The sequence below is a fragment of the Simochromis diagramma genome, unplaced genomic scaffold (genome assembly GCF_900408965.1).
Source record: "Simochromis diagramma unplaced genomic scaffold, fSimDia1.1 OVJJ01000491.1, whole genome shotgun sequence".
NCBI lineage: Eukaryota > Metazoa > Chordata > Actinopteri > Cichliformes > Cichlidae > Simochromis > Simochromis diagramma.
The window spans coordinates 114585-133293 of NW_024387113.1; the positions used below are offsets into that span (position 1 = coordinate 114585).

General features: G+C 40.1%; 1 protein-coding gene across 1 annotated transcript; it reads right to left on the reverse strand.

The window, feature by feature from the left end:
• Positions 1-1100: 1100 nt before the first annotated feature.
• Positions 1101-12691, reverse strand: LOC120743251 (GTPase IMAP family member 5-like). The gene is made up of 7 exons (XM_040046839.1): positions 12046-12691; positions 10659-10763; positions 7414-7468; positions 7284-7340; positions 6456-6503; positions 3776-3823; positions 1101-3632 (listed from the first exon to the last, which is right to left on the reverse strand). The coding sequence occupies exons 2-7, from the start codon at positions 10725-10727 to the stop codon at positions 3076-3078; spliced, it is 834 nt and encodes a 277-aa protein (XP_039902773.1). The 5' UTR covers positions 10728-10763; positions 12046-12691; the 3' UTR covers positions 1101-3075.
• Positions 12692-18709: the final 6018 nt, after the last annotated feature.

Here is an 18709-nt window from a genome sequence, read left to right on the forward strand (position 1 = left end):
CTTTTTATCCTGGCTTACCTTGGTGTGGTTTGCAAAGTGCTTCAGAAAGATGAGGAAATCTGTTTCTTGCACCCATCCTGATTTATTTCCACTACCAGTACTTCCTACTGGTCCATCTCTGACACAGTGGTCTGCATAATGTATGTGTGGGAACACAAACAGTGGAGGAATTGTGTTGCCAATGGCATTAACCGCATATACAAATGCGACCAGTGAACCTCTCTCTGCTGATGTCGTTGCCCCAACTTGTTTAATATAAGTTAAAGTAATAGTGTGGTAAGTTGTAACATCTGCATTATTGTTACAACTAACCCAGACTGTTGCTGTTACAACTGACCCAGACTCCTATAGCCATGAACTAGCTAACATTACAGCCAACGGCTAAAACACTAGCACTAAAGACTTACACAGAATATATCCCCATAGACATACAAATAACATAATTTAAGTTCGATGAGTTTAACTGCAAAGCAGATAATGCTATTAGAAACTGAAATAAAGTAGAAAAACTTACTTTTTGGCATACAAATTACTTTTTTTTCGTGTTAAATTGTCTGTGTTTGACGAAATGTGCTGATTTTTCACATGTGATAGCAGAACTGAATTGGGCATGCACAGGATGAGTCACATCATTTGAAACTTAGCCCTGATTGGAGAAACTGGAAGTGTTACAACTGACCCACATTACAACTATCCCCAGTCTCCCCTACATTATGTTCACATTCAATAATAAAACATATACTGGAGACAAATTTCTGCCTTTTCTATCTGCTGCTCTCTACAAAGGACATGAAATTTTATCAAAACCATTTTCTTACATCGTCTGTCTGTAATGGGCAGACAAATAATAATGAAAATATAAAATAAGTAGTTGATCAATTTCCCATTAAATATTTGAGTCAAAACAAATTGAAAAGGCTGTACATGAAAATGTTTTAAATTTAGAATCAATGTTAAAGAAGATGACTACTGTCTGAAAACATAACTGTCTTTATGCATGTTTATAATAATAATAATGATAATAATACATTTTATTTACATGCACCTTTGAAGACCCTCAAGGTCACATTAGTACAGCAAACTATAAACATAAGGTAAATGAAAAAACAAACAGTACAGGACAGAGGAGGAGTGATGTGATCTATAAAAAGAGTTAGATAGAAATTTAAACATTACCTTCAGATAACATCTATATTTAGTTGTGATAGAAGAGATTTTTGAGATGACATTTGTAACTAACATGTTCTAATAATTTATCAGATATTTATCACCGTGTCAATTTATTGTTGTGATTTTTTATTGGTTGTCAATTTGCATCTACCAGCACAAGAACTGATTTTGTGATGATTCATAAAATACCAACTTTGGATGATGGTAAATAAAACAATCAAGTCATAAAATCAGAAACATTTCTTCTCTCTTTTCTTTTTACAGAAATATGGAGAGGGTGTCCTCCTTTAAGTTCGTCGGCCCCACATATCTGAGAACCTATCCTGGTCCACAAACACATCAGCCCTGGTGAAGAAAGCCCAGGGTTCAGATCCATCAGGTGCAAAAGCAACAGACTAAAGAACAGCTTGGTCCCCTGGGCTGTCAGAACTGTTAATCCAAACTAAGAGTGTGAACAGACTTCTCCAACACATCCATCCTGACACTGCTGTTGATCATCTATGTGCAATATCTCAGTCTTTCCATGTTTTATGCAATACTTTGGTCTCAGTGGAATCACCATCCCCACCCTAAATGACCATTTCCCCTCGACCCTTATTTATTTATTTATTATATAACTGCCATTGTATGCAGACCCACAATGTTTCTGTTTCAATGTTTCTTACACATACACCATGTATATAATTCATTCACATATCTGTATACATATATTGCTTTTTTCCCCTCATTGTATATTGTTTTCTCTTCTTTACTTCTGCACCTTTTTGGTTCAGCTACCCAATTTCGCTGTGCAAGAAACTGCACAATGACAATAAAAAGCTCCAAGTCTGTAAAAACAGCTCCAATCTGTCTCTGCTGCTGTTATGTCATCAGCTTTGGCTCAAGGGGCAGAGCTCTTTTGGTTTCTGCTAATTAATAATCAACAGTATTCCTACAGGTCCAAGGATGGATAAAGTGAAAAATGTTAGAAACATTTGTAGTTAAGTCTCTCAGTGACCTTCACCTGGTCATTAACTGCTTTGAGGGCATTATTTTATCTCACATTTTCTCCAAAGATCTTGACAACCATGAATTCACCTATCAGGAGAACAGATCTTTGAAGGATGAAGTCTTACCTGCACTTCACACACCCCAGTCCCTGCAGGAGCATCCAAACACATTTAAGGAAGCTTTTTGTTCATTTCAGCTGCATCTTTAACACTATGATCACTCACAAACTGGGACACAAACTGGGACCCTGGGACTATCCACTGCCCACAGACCATCACACGTCAGAACCGGCACCAAAAACTCGTGAACCCTGGTCCTGAAGACAGCCCTGCAGGGATTTGGGATACAGTGAAGTTTGCTGATGACACCACTACAGTGGGACTGATCACCAGTGATGATAAAAATCCTCAGAGGTGGAGACTATGAAGAACATCAAATATCTGGGTGCTCACATTACCAACAATCTCACATGGTCAGTGAACATATCACAGCTGGTGAGAAAGCACAGCAGCGACTGTTCTTCCTGAGGAAGCTGAAGCTGGCCCGACTGTGCTCTCAGCTCCCGGTGAAGCACAATAGCGAGCGTCCTGTCAGTGAGTCACTGTGTGTGCTGACGCCTCAAACGGAAACAGAGACGACGCACGCTTCAGGGAAGAGAGACCGAACCAATAACAGCCGGACAAACAGACTAAAGAACAACAAACACACATCCAGATAACCAAGAATTCTTATACATCTTTTATTTCTACTATTTTGGTGCCTTTAAAAAACAAAAAGCTGCTTTTACCCCTTGCTGTTGGTTGATACTCACCAAACAAACTTTTGGTCTGGTTTTAAAAGGCATGCAGTCCTCTGGGACTTAAACAGTGCAGTTATACTCTGCATTTTGAGACCGGACGCTTCAGTAAACGTTTCCTAGCTATGTGCTTTATATCTCACACACTCTCCATTGTTCTCCTTAAAAATCTGAACCAGGCGTGTGAAGAGCTCTTGAGGTTCGAGGTTTTTCCTCCACAAATATCTGTAACTGCACATTTTGATCAAATCTTTTAAGGGACGATGGAGCCCGAGCTCTTCCATGAAACTCGAGCCCCTCTCTTTGGATGCTGACAGCAGAACCAGCGAATGATCAAACACTCGTTTTCCGAAGAGTTTCAGGACTTTGCAGAGTCTCTGCTTGTGATCCTCTGTGAAGGTTTCAGGCTGCAGGACCAGCAGGAACACATGAGGTCCAGGAGCTGTGAGCCTCACACAGTTTTCTGCATGTTCTCTCAGATCATCTTCAGAGATGTTTGGAAGCAGCAGATCTGGAGTGTTGATTAGGATGACTTCTTTGTCCCTCAGAAGTCCTCTGACCGGCTGATAGTCTGGCTCTTCCTCGGGGCTAAACACAGGAACCTCCAGTATGAAGTTCACCACAGCGGTCCTCTCAGACTGGCTGTTCCCCAGCAGAACGACCCTGATCTCAGACACTGCAAAGAAAACCGTAAAGAAAGCAATGAAGACAACCAAGTGTAGAAGATTCAGGTAAAGATTTATTGTCTATTTGTCTGTGACTGTTTCAGCTGACTGCACTGATTGTTCTTATAGAAACTAAGACTTCAGTCTGACTCACTGTCTGGAGGCTGCAGATCGTCGCTGCTGTTCAGCAGCTGCAGATCATCTGTGAAAACACAAAGATCACCTCAGAGCGCCATCATCAGAAAACATGTTCGTCCTGGATGTGCTCACATTCACCAGGTAGACACACACACACACACACACACACACACACACACACACACACACACACACACACACACACACACCCATTAGAGCACAAAGATACTTGTAATAACTGCCCATTTAATGGAAGCTCAACATTTCCACATTAAATGTTCATTCTACATAAAGAAAGAATTAAATTAGTGATTGAAAATGTAAAACAAAATCAAAAAGATGAGGATTTATAATCAATGTTCCCTCTGATGTTTCATGTGTGTGAGCGAACACACAAACTCCCCGAGCGTCCCTGGACCACTGAGCAACAGCAGACGTGTGCACTGTGGTCACGCCAGCATCCAAGTCACATGTTTATTAAAATAATCAAATCACAGCATTTATGTTAGACTACTTTGAATTAACTGCTTTAGTCCACTTACAATGAAAACTTAAAAGAAATCTTGTTCATGACCTGTAGCATGTTAACACTACTGGAAGTAAAAATAACTTGAACTCCAATTTTGAAAACGTGTTTTTTAAACAAAACAAAAACAAAGTTGTACAACAAAGTTTTTTGTTGTACAACTTTGTTTTGTTCTGTTTTTATAAAGCTCTGACTTGCATTATGAGCAGGGGCGATTCTAGGATCAGAGCTTTGGGGGTGCTGATCCTTGGGGTGGACCAATTTTTGGTGCAGCGTGTTTTGGGCTTTAAAAGCCACAGAGACAGAGCGAACCATCGCTCTGTGTTAACACAGAGCGAACACCATCCCCACTGACACAGCGGCCAGGGAGGCAGAAGAACATCAAGAAGGCCCTGAGCAAATGTTGTTATCACAGCTGGACTTTTGTCAAAGCTGGAAAGGCTCTTAAAGAAAGCTCCAGCCGATCCAGGAGAGAAGGACAACCGCTGCCTAAGCAAAAACCTGTAGTGATCCCATATGTGTCAGGATTATCGGAGCAGCTGAGACGCATTTTTTCTAAACACTGTGTCTCTGTGGCTTTTAAACCCCAAAACACACTGAGTCTGTGGTCTGGGAGAGAGTCTGTAACTCTCTGCCTGCAAAATACAGGATATAATGACCAATGTTGGGCAATTAATTATATAGTTACTTCTTCAAAAAAGTAACTGAGTTTTGCCTCAGTCTTTACCTAAAAATGCAGCCAAGGCGTTTTTTTAAATAAACATTTCAAACTATTTACAGAACAATCAGCTGTTCTGCATCAAATCTGATGCCACACAAATTATTTGTGCCGCTCCAAAAATAATTTCTGTCCACTATGAGATGAAGGAGAACAGCAGCCTGATACCTGCAGGCCTGACAGCAGCAGATGTGTCACTGCTGTAACACCTGTAACACTCAGCAGGCTCCTCATTGTGCTGACACACACAACAAAACTATTGACTACACTACACACTAACTACACACTCACTACACACTAACTACACACTAACTACACAAGATTTGCGTTAAACGTCTCAAATCTCTCACATGTCAAACACGCCGTCACTCCTAAAACTTCCTCCTTCCTAAACAGCTAAATGCCATGTTGCCATATCATTTTTGATTGGTCCACATTGTACATGTTTCCACGAATAGCAAAGGCGAGAGGCGCGGGGAGGGAGGGGGGGGGGTGTTGTTTTTGCTCACAGGCGGAGAGTGCTTTGTAGTGATGGTAAATTCGATTCTTTTTACTGAATCGAGTTTTAATGAGTCACTCACCAAAGTGAATCGAGTTTTTGAGTCATTTGAGTCACTGAGTCAGTTGACCAGAGAGTGCAAAAAATGTACATTTTCACTCAAAGTTAATTTGTTTCTCTTTTCATGTAAATCCTGCTGCTAAGATGAGTGATTGAAAAAGAAAAACAACTATTTTAAAGAGCAAAAAAAATTGTAAAGGGAACATTTATTTTATTTATTTTATTTTATTTTATTAGTATTTTCCTTAAATGTGTCAAATATATATTTTCTCATCTAAATGTCCACTGAGCTGTGAGCCAGGGGGCGGTAATGCGCCTTAACATCAGTCGCCAACCAAGAAGAAGAAGAAGAAGAAGCTATTGTCTGTCCTGCTCACGTCTCCAATGGTTGTACACGTTGTCATTAACGTGGCTTCACTCCACATCAGCCGCTTTGCTAAAACACCGGCACATAAGGACGCTGTCATAGCCTGTCAACCACGGTGATTAGCTGCGTATATACGAATGTGAATCGCGTGATTGGCTGGACTGTGGGATAAGGCGGCATGGTTCTGATCCCATACAGGAGCAGCCAGTCACTGACTAACACTGCAGAACAGGATTGTTAACGTGTTTATTTTCATTTCAATTCAGGTTAGGTTTTTTTTGTGTGCAATTGCGCACGCGCAGCTTAGAGGGAACGTTGTTTATAAGTATTTATTACAGAATATACAGCACATAAAATTTACTTTAATTTGACCCAAAACTAAAGTGATTTTTTCACTATGCAGAACTTTAGAGCCGAGTTCATGTAAGTACAGTGTTTGGATTTGTGTTTGTAGTTCAGCAGATTCACTGTGCAGCTATAATAAACTGCAACAATGAAAGAAAAAGAAAGATTCAGTTTTACTCACTGTGATGCGGCATCACTTCATATCTGTGGCTGCAGTGACGCTCGTCATCTGCAAAGAGACAGAAACTCATTTACTTCATTTGTTCATGAATTCTGTGATTTGACGCTGCACCTTATTGTGAGTGTATTTCACAGAGAGTAGAGATCATACACTCTGAGTGTTTAATGTAACACTGAGATATGAGCCACAGAAGGACAGACATGGTTTACTGACATGTTTTAATGTAAAGATCCTGGATGATGTTACTGATGTCCCACAGAAACTTCTTACATAGAATTTCTCCCACATAAAACACAAAAATAATGCATAAACCAACATGTTTGATACTCATCATTGCACTCAGCAGGAAAACAATATGTTCAGATTTCAGATAAGAAACATAAAGCTGACAAGCTTCAACCAGCCTGAACATGACAGCTGAAACACATGAAGGAAAAGAAAATGATGAATCATTCATTTTTGTTCTTGAATATTTTTCGGTTTCATTTCAACTTCAATTTGAAAAATAAACAAAAACCTGATTTATTTATTCTGTGATGATGAAGTCGTCTTAGCTGCTTCAGCACAGAATCATTGTGTGTTTGTCTCAGTCTCCCTGTTACTGCGTTGCTTTAACGTTTAAACTATATCAGATTGTCTTGTTGGAAATGTGTACGTGAGCCTCTGAGTGCTGAGGCTAACACTCTCTGTTTGCCTCCAGTATCATTTTTCCTTTATCATCATCATCCTGCAGGTTGAAACTCGAGGTGTGGAGTCTGACTCGTGTCGCAGAAAGACGACTCCACACTTTTTCTCACATGAACTTTCTCTCAGTTCAGTCAAACTCACTGTCAGGAGGCCTTTGGTCGTAGCTGCTGCTGTTTGGAGGTTCAGCATCACATGTGTCTGTGAAACAGACAGAAATATAACTGCAGTAATTTGTATTTAACATCTGTGACATGAAGCTTGATGGACTCACCAGATGTTTCAGCTGCACCGTCCCTCAGCGGGAGACATAACAGAGGAATTTCTGGCTGTTTAGAAAATACAGATCAAATTAATAAAACCAGCTGACGGTTATCAATTTAATTTAGACGAACATTACAGAGTAACAAAGTCACTGCAGGTAAAAGTAAAGAAATAAAGAGCTGGCAGCTAAGTTTTAAAGATGTAATTTATTACATTTAATTACATGAATTATATTTTTAATTAACTAATTATAAAAAACTTTTGAATCAGTCACAAATTTGATGTTCTGCTTCGTTTTGCATAGAAGTATCTGTGAATCTATTTTTGTTTGACCTTGAAAAGTCAGAAGTTCGTGGCTGAAAAAGAGAAAACTTTTTATTTTTAAGGAGCTTTCTGTCTTAAATGCAGCTCGTTTACATCTGGAGATATTTCCGTGGTCACACAGTTTTCACAGGTGAAACAGGTGCTGCAGAAACAGAAGCCCTTTAAACCACCGCCATCTGGTGGTCAACAAGCAGTACTACAGAAATACGGAGCAACACTGCCACTGCTGTTCTAAAAATCATTTTTAAAGTTTTAAAAGTGCAAACAAGTCGAACCAATAAATTTTGCAATACCCAGAAAGCTCTGTGACAGAAGATTTTCACTTCACTGAGTATCATTTTTAATGTTTTTTATTTCAATTTGTGAAAATTGCAGCATTTTTGAGATGACAGAGTTTAAAATGTTGGATAAGATGGTAATGTGTGTGTGTTTTTAAAAAGAATCACAAGTAAATAAATGAAAGTTTATCTGAATTATTGATCTGATGTTCTTCTTTCCTCATCACAGGAGTGTTTCACACAGGTTATTTCTCCTGTGCTGTAATATTAGGTCTGCAGATGAGTCATCCTGCCCTGTAGGGACAGATTTCACTGAGCATGTCAATGCATGAAAAACACACAGTCACTAAATGTTGATGTGCAGGAAAAAAAGACTTAAAAACATTTGTCTGATCTTCTCGATGGTTCTGTGATTTCTGCTGACTGTACACTTTGTCCCAAACATGTGTTCTTTCCTGATGTTTCATTGTTAATTAAAAAAAAGAAAATAAAGTACAAATTTGTTTTAAACACGCTCACCATAAACAGATATTCTTTACAGTGATTTTATAAAAATGTGGAGAAAACAGATATAAACTTAGCTCAGCATCAAGTACAACTTCTACTGAAACAAGCAGAGGTGGGACCAAGTCATTGTTTTGCAAGTCTCAAGTAAGTCTCAAGTCTTTATCCTCAAGTCTCAAGTCAAGTCTCAAGTAATGTCAGGCAAGTCAGAGTCGAGTCTCAAGTCACTGGTGTAAAAGTCCGAGTCAAGTCACAAGTCTGAAATTTTGAATTTCAAGTCCTTTCGAGTCATTAAAAAAAACAAAAAACGAAAAAAGCATGTTGCAGTTATGCTAAATGTAAATATTAGACCATGTAATTTTAAAATCTGTGTTTTTCTCAACACATGACAAAATAGTGAACTTAGAAAATATACACAAATTGTGAAATTGCACCTCTTTAAAATGCAGCTCAATTAAACCTAGCTCCAAGAATAATTTTCACCGACAGTTCTGAGATAAGCTGCATGTTATTCTTGGATGCGGTTGTAGGACCGGCTTTAAAATCGCATGACAAAAATATCATACATATTAAAAAAACTGCATCACCAACGTAGCCTGGACAACATTTGCTAGTTAGATGAAGTCAGCTATCTCATCATAGCATATTTATATGCATATTTATAATTATACGGTTCTTGGAGTGAGTGCATACACTCGTGAAGTTTAGTAACTTCAGGTCACTGCAACAAGCCCAGGTACAGTTTACCGACGGATGGGTACAGGACCTTGAAATGCACCGTGTAGAAAGTAAAGACCATCGTACGTATCATAAGTTTACCAGTCTCACAAATCGTCGTCATAAATACACATTCGTTAACCGTTTATTAATATAACCTTTGAGCTCAACAATAATTAATTAGCAGTGGAAATAATTTCTGGTAGCATCACAGAAATGTAGCAGTGACAATAATATTGTATGTTGTAATCGTACTGGGCAATTAGTGATACAAAACAACTGTTTTATCCTGTGAATAAAAGTATATGTTTTTGTCAATGTACCATAATAACAGAAGCGAAACACAATATTGTGTCAGGACAATTCACTATTTATGCACAATAAACAAAGGAGCGACAATTTCTGTTCAGCGCCAGACTTGCTTGTAACCTATATCACCAATTATGTTAAGAAAAATGACGCATTAACTACAACAGCAGACTGACCTGTGTGGAAATGCTTGGAGCAGACTAACCTGTGAGCTGGAGTGTTCTGGGACGTTATATTTGGTCTTTGAATGGCTGCAATCCAGTCGGCTCTTTGTTACTTCAGAAACATGGCTCGAACAATTTCTCTTCAACGACGTAATCCGATAACAACCGATCTCTTTACCCGTCGGCTTCCCGTGGCTGTCATGCGACCGGCTATTGCAGTTAATAATACAACAGCTTCTTGACATTTTTGTGTTTCTTTTTTATCGCTGTATAACTGATTTTAATTGAAAGCCTGCGTGCGCTAGTACCTCTTGCCACGAGTTCCCAGAATCCTTTGCGGTTCTACCCGTGAATGACGTCACATTTTCAATCTCTATATAATATTTAAATTTTATATTTGGGGTAAAATATCAAGTCTTTTCAAGTAAACCGGTTCAAGTCCAATTCAAGTCCCAAGTCATTGGTGTAAAAGTCCAAGTCAAGTCACAAGTCTTAGAACATTTTTTCAAGTCAAGTCTAAAGTCATAAAATTAATGACTCGAGTCACATGACTTGGACTCGAGTCAGACTCGAGTCCAAGTCATGTGACTCGAGTCCACACCTCTGGAAACAAGAAAGTAAAAAGATGATAAAAGATAAAAATGATATAACATAAAAATAAATGTGGCATTAACATCCTCTGAGCTTCTGTTTTGTCCTGCATCACATTCAGCATCACACTGTGGTGCAGGTGTAGTGGGCAGAGGGTGCAGCAGTTAATGCTTGGCCCTGTTGTCTGCCTGGATTATTCATCACTGGAGTGTTTTTTCCTCATATGCTCACTTTCATCTTGGACTCTGGACTCTGGACTCTGATTCGCTGAGGCATTAACCACAAGGAAAGGTTTCCAAACAGGAAGTGCTTAAACATGAGCACGTCCAAACCAAGAGTCTGTTCCCGTCCTGGGCGGCAGCACTCACCAGAGGTCGGTGTGTCATCACTGTTGTGTGTTTCTTCTGTGTGAGGCTCTCGCGTGTCTCCTGAAACATGACGTGTCGGTGTGTGGTTCAAGGACACGATCACACCTGAGCATTCAGCACACGCGAGGATATTAATGTGTGGTTAGTACTTACAGTTAGAAACACCACACCCAACACACACACACACACGCACACACACACACGCACACACACACACACACACACACACACACACAGACACACACAGACACACACACACGGGTTTTTCGGACTCCAAGTTTAAGCTCTTCACAGGTGTTTGTTCCACTTCCTGACTCACCTGTGCAAAGGTGACCTTACAGCAAACATTGTGAGTCGTTGTTCTTCGGCTGACATGAAAAGCATGACCTGCATGCTGGTTAAGTTACAGCCCTCAGTAATAACTGAGGGAGGCAGGAAGTGGGTTTACTCAGCGCAACGTTATCGGTGCCGTTTTTTCTATTGTCTTACAAATAATAATGAAATGATATTTCGTGTTTTCAGTAGTTAATGCTGAACAGACGTCCTCAGTTATAACTCCCAAATTTATCTTTAAACGTGGACACAGACTTTACCATGTCCGGTGTTTCTTTAACCTGAACTTAAGCACAGAAGGAACAGCTTCACGCGTGTCTTCTGCTTTAAATGATCTCCTCTAAATAATCAAATGCTTGGTGGTTTTAATGTTTTTTAATGTATTAATTGTTTGATTATGTTATTCATTTAGTCTGGATCTTAACCAGCTGTTGGTGTATGCATGTACTCAAAATTAATTCTGTTTCTGTTTCTAATATTCTGACCTCTCTGTGCATAAAAACCCAAATAACAGCAAAATAAAAAACTCTAATTATGTCAGTAATAAACATTATATATACAGCAATATATACATATTTCCAAAGCTACAAAAACTGAACATTATAAAGTTAACACTGTATTATTTACACCAAATAATATAACAAACATCAAATAACGAACAAAAAACCTCCTTTTTGAAGGTTTCCTGGGGAAGAGGGCAGCAGACACTGTGTGCACGAAGGAGCAACGCCAACATGGATGATAAGTTAGGAAAATAAATTATGGAAACAAAACATGGTGAGATTATTAAATATTAAATATTGATGAAGATTCTCCTAAAGTCGACGGCTTTATTTGCAAAAACAAATAAATCTAATCACTGATTAATTCATCACCACTTTTGTTGTTTATTCCAGCCAAGAATAAAGAAAGAATGTAAATTTATCTGGTGACCGTTTGCAGGACTCGGACTCACTATGAACATTATAAAGTTCATACTGCAGAATTTGTGCCAGAGCAGCAATATTGGATCATGAGTTTGTAACACAGTGGTGCTGAGCGTTGGTTTACTCACCTGAGATTGTTGCTGCTCAATTTTCTTTCCAGGTTGAAGAAGGAGAGTCGAGTCAGAGTGAAGCCGAGTTACAGCAGAGACGATCAGAGGTGATGACAGGAGGAAGAAGTGCTGCAGTCGGTCTGCAGTCTGCTGGAAACAGCCGTCACTGTTTCCTGTAACCAATAATATGATCAGATTTCCCCGTGATGGTGGATTTGTTAGTAAGAACTTATTAAACTGAATCAAACATTAACCAAACAAGGAGGATGCTCACAGGGTTTCTGTGAAACTTTGTGTCTGTCAGTCTGTATTATACAAAGAATCCTGTTAAACATTTATATTATTTGCATTAAAAGCCGTGGCTGATAAATGTAACTAACTACCAGGTGGATCATTTTCTCAGAGGTTTACAGTTTCTCCTTGTGTAGGATTACATTTGCACATAAAGTCATGTAATATGTAAGTTAATTAAATCCCACACTCTTCTCAGTATATCTTATAAAAATAAACCTCTGAAGTTTACAGGAAAGCAAAGAGCTGAATCATAATGAGTGGAACAGAAGAGCATTATCAGAGCATCGAGCATTTGTTTTTGTATCCATCTGATTTTAATTAAAGTAGTTCAATCTTACTTTTTTTTCCAGTTTCTTTCTGAGTCAGGGCTGGACTGGGACAAAAAATTGTCCTGGGCATATTGACTAGAGACCGCCCCCCCAGGTGTTACAGGGAAAACCATAAAGCCTTTGAATGAAAACAAACGCTGTGGTGACAGTGATGTGCAGTCTTGTTGGTATATGTACGATATCTATACATTTTGTATCAGATCACCACTTTGGTTGTAAGATTCAGATAATTATTTATTAAAGCTAGACATTTTAAAATGAGAATAAGAAAGAAAAGTATTTCTTTGTGCCCCCTCTCCCTGTTAATGCCCTACCTGCCCCCCTGGCAACACTTTGCTAGACCCGCCCCTGCACAGTTACCAGCTGTCAGCTACATAAAAAAGGATCCTGGTGTTATTTGTCTCTCAGAAACAGTTCATAACTTCAACTCATCCATGTCACCTAAAAGGTAAACCTGTTTCTCCATCACCTGTTCAGCTCTGATGATTCAGTAAGGACATCTCCTGGTTTCATCTTCATGTTTCCCTCTCACCACATATCCAAACCGACATCATGACCAGCAGCTTTACAGCTGTGGCTCCAGCAAACATCAGCTGATACTAGAAATTAATATTAAATAAATTCTAACAACAGCTGATCAAGCTTAAACGTGCTGCTGTTGTTTAGCACGACATCTGCTGGTTTCCCCTTTCTGGCGCAAAGTGGGCGATAAACAAACAAGAGAGACGATCAGCTGATCATTGATCAGTTTCATGATTGAAGTAGAAACGGGAGAGGGAGGGGGAGAATTGTTCTCTCTTTCTCTCCCCTCTCTCTCCTTCTGTTTAACTTATTTCAGATATTCATCTTAAGAAACTGTTAGTATTAAATATTAGTATTAACTTTGATAAATGTAAATACCAAAGACATAATAGTAATGTGAAGAAAATTTGGTAACTAAGCTTGTTGATTTTGTTTGTTTGTTTTGTTTTGTTTTGTTTTAGAACCGCACTCATATGAATATGATGTGTAAACTCATTTATTCTTGTACCTCCACGCGGTAGCGGCCCAATTCTTCACCCCAGTGATGAGGTGATCGTTTTCTCCTCGTTTTAATTAAAAAAAAATCAAAATTAGCTGTATGTAAGCAGCAATACATAAAAACTACGGGACCCGCGATACAAGCTGGTTTACGGTTATTTAAATACAAAAGAAACATGTCTATGCAGATGCCCAAAGCTTAACAACACGACCGCTATAACAATTTAACTTTTGTACAACCAGATTTTCATATACTTACATTTGAAAGTGTTTTCCTCTCCTGCTTCGACCACCATCGTTATGAGAAACAAATCTCCTGTATGACCCGCAATGAATCCTGGGATATAGTAGGACACGAAGGATACATCGGACCCATCCTTAAAATTCGGGGCAAAGTAGGACGCATTTGTCGCCACATTTTGAGCACTCTTTGAATTCGGACAGCCTTCGTTGCGTCGCCGTGACGTAATTGCCTCCAAATATGGCATTGAAGCATCCTTCCCCTGAATTCAGACACAGCTAGTGAGTGATTCGTTTATGCTACGACTCAGCACGGGAAGGGAGGGGGTGAGTAACTCAAATGTGGTGTTAGCATGTTAGCAGAGCGATGCTACTGTGAACTGAGGAACTGTTGTCTTGATGTGAGCTTCTACTCAGGGTTTTCTCTTTCAGTTCAGAGCAGAAATGTTTCTGTTAAGAAACTGGCTGTTGTTTTTTCCCCCACAATTTAAATTATAAGCTGGATATATTTCTACTAATGAAATTAGTTTGCTAACAGAAACAGGGATGAGTTAGTGAGTCAGTTGGGCTTGTGATGCATGATTCACGAGTCAGTAAAGTGATTCTCGAGTATTGAAGGATTCGTTCATGATTCGCACATCACTAGGCTCTGAATACTTTTTAGAAATATTGAACCACATATCTGTACTGAGTATAACGAACCTAAGTACCTTCTTGATGATCAGTATCCTCTCGATCCAGTATTCTCTGTGTGAAATTCCCAGGGTGGCATTTTAAATTGTGAAGAATATTTATTCCATTCCCACCTCGTGCTGCCACACAAGGAAGAAACATTAATGACAACATATATGAGATTAATGGGGGAGGGTTGGAAAGTGGTTTGTGATGTGCAGCAGTTATTAGAAGGCAAAGGTTGCTTAACTTACACAAACTATATGAGACAATCCCAATTTCAAAAAACTTAAAACAATGAGTAGAATGTGAATAAAAACTCAATGCAATGATCTGCAAATATCACAGACCTATATTTTGTTATCAAATGTTTAAAGTTGGTATTTTACGATTTCAAGAAAATGTGACTAACATTGATGCAGAAAATGTCTAAAAGGGAAATTGGGATAAGTATCTGTGTCTGAAAGTATACATTTCCATTTGCTGCAAGTACACCTTGGGCAGTGTGTTACTGCTATTGCTCTTCTCTTTCAAACTTTTTCCAAACCAATGTCGTCTTGGCCAATACTTTTTTTTATTTTAAAAGTGTTGTTTTCATATCAATAATAACTAATAACTTTCCTGTGCGATTATTCTGTCTGTATAGAAGAGGTCAGTTCCTTGCTCATTAATAAGCAAATTGTCATGACCACTGATCAGTGGTCTTTATTCAAGTATATTAATGAGTGTTATTTGTTTGTTTGAGTTGGTTTTTTTCCTGTTGCCAGCAACAATTATAGAAGATAATTGTAAAACACTTTATTGTCCTATTGGCATTAAGATGTGATCCTAAAAGCTAACCTTATATGAAGTTTGTATTTAGACCATTTTGTTTATTTAAATAATGGGCAATCAAGAGTTGGGAGTTCGCCTTGTAATCGGAAGGTTGCCGGTTCGAGCCCCGGCTTGGACAGTCTCGGTCGTTGTGTCCTTGGGCGAGACACTTCACCCGTTGCCTACTGGTGGTGGTCAGAGGGCCCGGTGGCGCCAGTGTCCGGCAGCCTCGCCTCTGTCAGTGCGCCCCAGGGTGGCTGTGGCTACAATGTAGCTGCCATCACCAGTGTGTGAATGGGTGTGTGAATGGGTGTGTGGATGCAGTGGCGGTCCTGTTTGGCCTAGCCTGTTTGGCGCCCCGGGTGAACACTCCCTCTGGCGCCCACCCACACACATAAAACATATTAAGGATTGTACATTAACATAAAACTGTTGTCGGAACCACACTGAATTTCAGCAGAGAAACACACACACACATATGAAGAGAGAGAGTGTGCATAGTATGCAAACAGCCATCATAATTCATCACACAATGATAACAGGACAAATTGACAATGATTAATTAATATTAAAATCTGTAACATAAAGTATTGTTTGGAGTTTAGTCTGTTACTGTTGCTATTTTTACCATTTCTTCTTGGAGCAACTGTAACCCACATAATTTCCTTTAATTAATAAAGTATTTTGATTCTGATTGGTTCAGGATGACCTGCCATCATCCAATCACACATCTGCTTACCTGCATCTTTTGCTCGTTTCTCTTCTTTTCTCTTTTTTCTAAACTGAGCACCTGATGGCTTTGAACTTTTCTTGTCCATCTTTTAATTTTGCACTCCAGTATGAACACAAATCCCCAAACCCGAGGATCACCACAACATGATCTAACACACCTACAGCTTAGTTCACAGATTCACTTTGTCTAAGGTTTATTTCTGGGATTTCGCACAACCCAGGATTCAAATCATTAATACATGATGGGCTTGGATTAAATCATTATGAATGAAATGTGCTCTATTTGGAAGCAGCAGGCCCCTCCCCTTTCGACGGGTTGTGTGTGAGACTTTAAATCATCAAACTGTAAATTATAAATTTTAAATTGTTATTGATCCTTTACCCCGAGTCCTAAAGTGTATATTTATTTTCTTACTCTTCTTATATTTATTGTTTGTTTCCTTGCACTGCTGTAACTGCAGCCTCGTCGTCTCGTCTCTATATGCTGGACTGTCTGTAGCGGAGATGACAATAAAGTTTACTTTGACTTCAGCAGCGAGCACGCGCACCGAGGGCTCTCGCGCTCACTTTATAGAATTAAAATCAAGAAAAAAAAAACATCAGTGGAAATTATAAGTCTGTATCATGATGTCTGGTGTTTTCGTGTTTGTTGGTTTGTTTTTATTTTGTTTTATTTTGCGAGTTGGTTATTAGACGCTGCTCCAGCCACCAGAGACTCCCCCGCCGCCCCGCCCTCTCCTCCCTGCGCCGCAAGCAGCAGGCGCACCTCGCAAACGGAGGGCGTCCTTACTCCCAGCAAATGGGCCATAAAAAACCGATCGGTGCCTGTGACATTCCCAATATGCGCTGGCTGATGTCGGGGCAGCATGAGTACGAGCAATTGTTTTTTTGGGGGGGGTTTGGGGGGGGGGGGGTGTTGCCGATGCCCGTGATGCCGCCCCAGACAACCACCCGTGTCGCCTGTATCAAAAACCGCTACTGTGTGAATGACTGAATGTAGTGTAAAGCGCTTTGGGGTCCATAGGGACTAAGTAAAGCGCTATACAAATACAGGCCATTTTTTCAAATTCAAATTTTATTTGTCACACACACATAACCATACACAGTATGACATGGGGGTGAAATGCTTGTAGCTGTACAATGCCTGACCATTAAATGACAGAAGGAAAGTTTCACAATATTTACAATTTACAGTTTACTACAGAATTTACAAATTAACTTAGGAATTTACAGTAAAGAATGTGCAAATAGCAGAAGAGATTATAAAGATAAGGATTATAAATTATAGGAATTATAGGATTATAGGAAATGTGTGGTGGTGCGTGTGGTGACGTGTGTGAGAGTCCAGTCTTATAGTGACGTGTTTGGGAGAGTCCAGTCCTACACCTGGTTCAGGGCCCGAATAGCCTGGGGGAAGAAGCTCCTCCTCATTCTCTCTGTTTTGGCCTTAAGGGAGCGGAAGCGCTTCCCAGACCTCAACAGTGAGAAGAGTCCATTGTTGGGATGGGAGAGGTCCATCATAATCTTCCTAGCTTTGGACTTGCACCGCTTGGTGTAGATGGACAGCTGGTCAGGGAGCTCTGATTGAATGATGCGTTCTGCCGAGCGCACCACCCTTTGCAGATCTCGTCTGTCCTGCTTGGTGCTGTTCCCAAACCAGGTGCAGATGTTTGCCGTCAGGACGCTCTCGATGGTGCAGGAGTGGAAGTTCTTGAGCACCTTCAGTGGCAGATGGAAGTCTCTAAGTCTTCTGAGGAAGAAGAGACGCTGACGGGCTTTCTTAACCAGGGTGTTGATGTGGCAGGACCATGACAGGTCCTGAGTGATGTGGACACCCAGGTATCGGAAACTGTCCACTCTCTCCACTGGCGTGCCACTAATGATGAGGGGTTTGTAATTCCTCGCTTGCTTTGTAGTGAAGTCCACGATCAGCTCCTTAGTCTTGCTGATGTTTAGGAGGAGGTTATTCTCCTGGCACCAGGTCTCCAGGTTCCTAATCTCCTCCAGGTAGGCCGTCTCGATGTTGTCGGAGATCAGGCCCACAACAGCAGTGTCGTCAGCAAACTTGACAATGGAGGTGGTGTCTGATGTGGCTACACAGTCATAAGTGTACAGTGAGTACAGCAGGGGGCTTCAAACACAGCCCTGAGGCACTCCAGTGCTGAGTGAGATGGAGGGGGAGACTTGTTTTCCCACCCTCACTGATTGGGGTCTGTCTGTGAGGAAGTTGAGGATCCACTGACACAGTGATGAGCTGAGTCCTAGATCCGTCAACTTGGTGAAAAGCTTAGAGGGAATTATTGTGTTGAATGCTGAACTGTAGTCCACGAACAGCATCCTAACATAATTCCCTCTGCCAGTGTCCAGGTGACTCAGGGATGTGTGGAGCAGGTGAGATATGGCATCGTCTGTGGAACGATTAGTCCGGTAAGCAAACTGAAGTGAGTCGATGGTGGCAGTAAGTGAAGAAGTGATGTGATCTCTCATCAGTCTTTCAAAACACTTCATCACAATTGAAGTCAGTGCTACTGGACGGTAGTCATTTACCATGTTTAATCATTATTCTCAAATTCTTCAAATAA